The sequence below is a fragment of the Alligator sinensis genome, unplaced genomic scaffold, assembly GCF_000455745.1.
Source record: "Alligator sinensis unplaced genomic scaffold, ASM45574v1 scaffold141_1, whole genome shotgun sequence".
Lineage (NCBI taxonomy): Eukaryota > Metazoa > Chordata > Crocodylia > Alligatoridae > Alligator > Alligator sinensis.
The window spans coordinates 312,933-318,492 of record NW_005842221.1 but is presented as its reverse complement, the minus strand read 5'-3'; the positions used below and the strand labels follow the sequence as shown (position 1 = coordinate 318,492).

Below are 5,560 nucleotides of genomic sequence, written 5' to 3'. Positions count from 1 at the left end.
TAGGGAAATCAACAGAGGTGTCTTGACATTTTGGGCTAATCTTATGCCATTTGTTGCAAAACATAGCTTCCCAAGTGTGGTATAGCTCTCCTCACAATAAATTAGTAGACTCAGTTGAACGAAACCACATATATAAAAAGGCACATGTACAACTAATCAGGCCTGACTGCCAGCCCTTTCTAATATCCCTTTTGACATCAGATGAGAAGCAACCTTGCAGAATCTGCTTCACAATGTGAAAGACTTGCCACATCTACCCTTGCTTAAAAGAAGCATTTAATCCACAAAGCTCCTGTTTTACCTCAATGCACCCTTTAAAGGAAATTCCTCTAAGGAACCTTAATGTCACCTCCAGATGGTGCTCTATGCAGCAAAAACAAGCTTCAAACAACCAATACTTATCTCAGTCATTACAAGCGCCAACCTTCCACATGGTCCATGGAGAAAGCTCAACTGCCACAGGTGTGTAGCAATCAGATATGCTATAAATGCTGGATCTTTGACTCCCCTTTTTTACCATTAGAGCCAGTACATGTGGGCCATGTACTTGCCAGTGAGCACAGCCTACAGAGGTGTCTAGTTCCATCAGACCTGTTCAATCCTTTTCACTCAGCTACTGAACAGATGCTTAACTTAAAACACTTGCCTTGACTATCTATGTTAATACATCCGCAATACATAAAGGACACCAATTTCAGTTTACAACTAGAAACTGTTAATTTGCCACACATTTCCTCCACTTGAATTCCTTCTAGCCTTTCATATATATAGATTAAAATAATAATCCAAGAAAAATTTTCTTAGTTGGGAGGGGTAACCATACACATTGAGATAAATTTCAATCAAAGGAAAAAAAAACTAACCCCTAGTCAAGAGAAGGCAGTTACAACTACTTTCATGTGAAAAGCTACACAGATTTACCCTTTCTATTCAAAAAGAAAGAACAAAGCCTTAAAAACAGCAGACTTTAAATTTAATACTTGTGAATTTTCAATTAATTTTACAGATTTAATAAATAATTCCCACTGGAGATGCAGATTGCATTTGCTCTGATTACACAACATGAATAAGGAAATTGTTCTAAAAGAAACTGAGAAAGTTGCTTTTGCCACTTGAATATGATTAGATGCTGTATTTATTGAAATACAAATAAAAAATAATCTTCCATAAATATTATTTGATTTAAATTATGTGTTGGAGCAATTCCACGGGGAAAAATAAAATGTAAAAATGTATCAATTCAGTCAACAAAAATTGATCGTAAGGCAAGGAAAACTGTTTTTAGCTAAAATTATTTTAAAGACTACCACCAGAAGCCTTATCAGAAGAATCCAATTTCCTTTTTACTTTCAAATTCCATCACCATATATTTGTCACTTGAGCATGATGGAACAAGTATATGTTAATAAATACTGGAAAACCCTAGCATAGTAACAGACATACCTATCAAGCATCACACATCATTTAAAGATGCAGAGAATGAAATAAAGACAATCTCACTCTCTAGAGAAACTAATTGGGGATAACGGTTTTGTACAGCATCACCAACTGCATCTAGCCTACCAACTGAAATTAAAGAATATATATCACAGTTGAAGCAATCGCAAGAGGCAGAAAACAATTTTACATTAATAGTTAATAATAAATGCAAATCATAACACTGTCTTTCCAGTTTAAAGCTGGATGTGAAAATATATAGCAAAAAAGATAAAAACACCAACTTTAGTGGTCAAGGCATTGATTTCTCGTTCAGCTTTGTGCAGTTTGCTGGTTAAGAGTGTATTCTGCTCATTACTCATTTGTAGTTCTTTTTCAATACGATCAGTCTGTAGTTTAGCTGACTGCTTTTCTGCCTGGAATAAAAAATAAAAATAAAAAAATAAATAAAAATAAAAAGACATATTGTCCAAAGGACTGTTTGTAGCTTACTCAAAGTAACAGTTGTTCACCATACAAGATTATGTCACTTCAGGAGTCAGAGAAATTGAGACTCAGTTAGGAGGCAGGCAAGGTTCTTTGGGTAGGTATGATATCTTTTATTAGACCAACTAAATAATTGGAAAAAAGTCATTTGCAAGCTTTCGGACACAAACACCCTTTGTCAGGCATAGGGAGACTCTGCTGGTGTTATGTGTTCTCCAAGGTAGAAAAGAGAACACACAACTCCAGAAGAGTCTCCCTATGCCTGACATAGGGTGTTTGTGCCTGAAAGTTTGCAAAGAACTGTTTTTCCAACTATTTAGTTGGTCTAATAAAAGAGATCACATCTACCCAAAGAACCTTGCCTGCCTATGTCCTTAGCCCAACACAGCTACACCAACAACCCAGCAATTAGGAGGCAGATATTTATATCTTCAACCAGTAAAACCATGGGCTCTAAGGATGGCTGCACGTATCCGTAGTGCTCAAAAAGTTTCCAAACGGATATCCCAGAAGAACATCAACAGCACGGCTCTGTTAAAGTTACAAAGGAGAAATATACCTACAGTATTCTGCATTTTATATGTGGCAGAGGTTATGTCAGTAAAATTTCAAAAAGCTGCTAAATATAGGACATTTACTTCTTCAGTTAAGTTACTCTTCTCCAAATAAGTTAATATTTTTACTACATTGGATTAAAATAGAAAAAAGTGAAGTATTTGGAAAACTTAGAATGGCTGTCTTCCAGGGTTTTAAAATAAATTCTACGGCAGTGTTTCAGACTGGAGTGTTTGGACCACTTCATAATGATCCATAGCATTCTGGTAATTATACAGAACTTGTTTTTCTTGCAAAAAAGGTATCAAACACCTATAAGAACAGAAAGGGAAAAAGCCAGCCTGACTGAACTGCATCTACATATGGAGGGATAGCAGCCAGAGAGACTGCAACTGTCAACGGAGAAACACAGGAACCACCAAAGGACTAAAGCCCTAGAACCAGCAATGAATGTCCAACAGAAAAGAAACACTTGGGAAGCATATATGAGACCAGAATTAACTAGGACCTTGCAGTAGGAATGTACATTGAAGGGAGCAAGAGAAATGAACTATAAAGTTGTGACAACATGGGCAGAAGAGAGGACAACCAGTTGGGTAGGCAAGCAAAATGAAAAACCAATAGCAAAACAAGGGAGAGGGACTGATTAGATGAAGGGAAAGGCAGCTATAAGATTCAGACTTTAAAAAGACAAAATATTTATTGTATCCAAGGGGATGGGGCAACCACTTTATCAATATTAAATATAAGATGAAGTAACTGTAGTTGACACAAGTAAACACATCTTAAGTGATTGCAAATAAGAATTTAAATTGAGATATTAAGAATGGAAAGGGACTGAGAAGGTCTCAGTTTGGATGTGGCCCATTCTATTTGGTAATATAGATATGGGATCAGAATCTATTGCCATGGAAATCACTGGAACTGACCTCAACAGAGGCTGGATCAGGCCCTAGTGTCAAAAACTTTAAAGTTTACTATATTTCATTGGGAGACAATTAAGACTCTCACCTCCAGAGATCTCACTGTTGCCTGCATTTCAGCCAATTGTCGCACCTGTATTCTTTGGACACTTTCTGCTTGCACACCACAATTTTCTCTCTCTGCCTGTAATTCTGCTACTTCAGCTTCCAAACTTTTTACTTTTTGATGTAGTTGAGCCTTTTCCCTCAGAAGTGCCTCCACACGCTTACTGTCTCTGGTGGGGTCAACGCTAAGCAGCTGATTATGCAGTTCTTCTTTATCTTTATCCAGTCTTGTTATCTAATAGCAATTAAGGAGAATAATATGTATCATTCAGTTCATACAGTAGACAATTAGTGAGTAAAAGCTGATAATTTTTCCATTATTTGAATAAGAAGGTCCCTGGGTCCACTACAGAGACTGACTTTGCTCTCAGTACTCTAGGATGTAAAGCCAGGTTAATCACCATCCCTCCCCAAAAGTCTGTGAATTGAAACAACTATTATCTATAGCATAATTTCACTCAGCTTTTCTAAAGCAGTTTTAGCTATGGAGGCTGGGATAGCACAGGTGCTAAGGCATACAGTTAGCAGCTCGGACATCACAAGTTCAAGGCCATAGCTAGGGACCCACCAAATTCATGGTGGAAATGGACTGTGTAGCATCTCCTTTCATCTTTCACATTCTCCCATGTGCCCCTTCCCCCCCACATTGATTGGCAGACAGGCCCCACCGCTCCCTCCTGATCAGCACGGAAGTGAAATCCACGGTTTTAAATATGGCGTGGTTTTGGCCTTCCCGCTGGTCAGCAACAAGCATTGAGACCGCCAGGGCTCCTCAGCCAATCAATGTCAGGAGGCAAAAATGGCACCATATTTAAAACCACAGTTTTTGCCTCCCCGCTGATCAGGAGCGCATTGCAAGCGCAGCCCTTCCACTGATCAGCAGTGTGGGGGCACATGGGGAAACGTGCAAGGTTAAAGGAGATGCCGCACACCCCACTTCTGTGGCGAACTTGGTAGGTCCCTAATAGCAAAAGCTTTTGAAATTTTCCTTAGAACATGAGTAGCATGGCAGGAAGCATGATTGTTGTAATCCCACATCAGATCCCATTGCGCCTTTACTTTAACATCTTTCCAGAGCCACAGAGTGCGCCATTAATCCAAGTTCCTGCTCAGTCCCCTTGAACTTTTACATAATCATTTCAGTTTTTCTTACTGGCTACATCCCACACCCTACTGCAGCAATTCTCAACCTTTTTTAGATTCAAGGCACCCATCATTCTTGAGGCACCCCTCCATAACTTTTGTAAATTGAGTGACACCCCATTTCAAAAACTGATTTACTATGGGACTTCGATTTTCCAGAGTGGGCAGGAAGTGAGGGTCGAGAGCAGCTAGGCAAGGAAAGCTTGAGCCTGCCCAAATCTGCTTATCTCCTCACACCTAAAATTTGAGCTTGCCTTTATCTGCTTATCACCTCACTTAACTCCTCATACTTCCTGTAGCACTCTTCAAAGGATCTAGGACAGTGGTTTCCAACCTTTTTAGATTGCAGACTGGCAAACCACAGACTGGAAGCAACCATGAACCAGCAAACTGCGGACCAGCATACTGCAGACTGGAAACGACCAGCATACTATGAATCAGCAGCCAACCCTTGTTTTTACTCAGTACAAAAAAGGTTGGCTGCCAGTCCGCAGTATGCTGGTCACTTCTGGATTTCTGGTCCAGCATCAGGCCGTGGCTCAGGGGTTGGGAATCTCTGATCTAGAATGCTCCAGCACCCTAGCTGGGAATCACTGCTCTAGCCAGACTAGATGCTCCTATCCTGATCTATATTGCCTAATTACTTGTCATAACCCAAAGGTATGATTTTGTGTGTGCTTCGGCACCAGAATTATCCCCGCCAGGTTGCAGCTTCATTGCACGGTGGAGTTTTCTGCTGCAGAGGAAAACCCCGGTGCAGGGACAAGTTTCCCACCTATTTGCAGCTTCTTTTGCAGGGTGCATTGCTCAAGTTGCAAGAGAAATGCACGGTGCAAAAGAGTTCCCGCCACCCGCATGCAAATTTGTGTCCCGCTATTGGCTAGTTCTAAATTATTCCCACGTGGCGGCTA

General features: G+C 40.0%; 1 protein-coding gene across 5 annotated transcripts in view; it reads right to left on the bottom strand.

Annotated features, from left to right (window-relative positions):
* The window catches only part of CEP83 (centrosomal protein 83), a 35,833-nt gene that overhangs the window by 21,583 nt on the left and 8,690 nt on the right, over positions 1-5,560 (bottom strand). For all 5 annotated transcript variants that reach the window (XR_003094873.1, XR_003094874.1, XM_006027054.3 and 2 more), the window contains exons 6-7: positions 3,490-3,741; positions 1,722-1,853 (exon numbers count right to left, since the gene is read on the bottom strand). Coding sequence is in view for 3 of the 5 variants with exons in the window: in XM_006027054.3 (XP_006027116.1) it covers positions 1,722-1,853; positions 3,490-3,741 (384 nt within the window). In the remaining 2 variants the exon portion in view is untranslated. The remainder of the gene's footprint in view (positions 1-1,721; positions 1,854-3,489; positions 3,742-5,560) is intronic.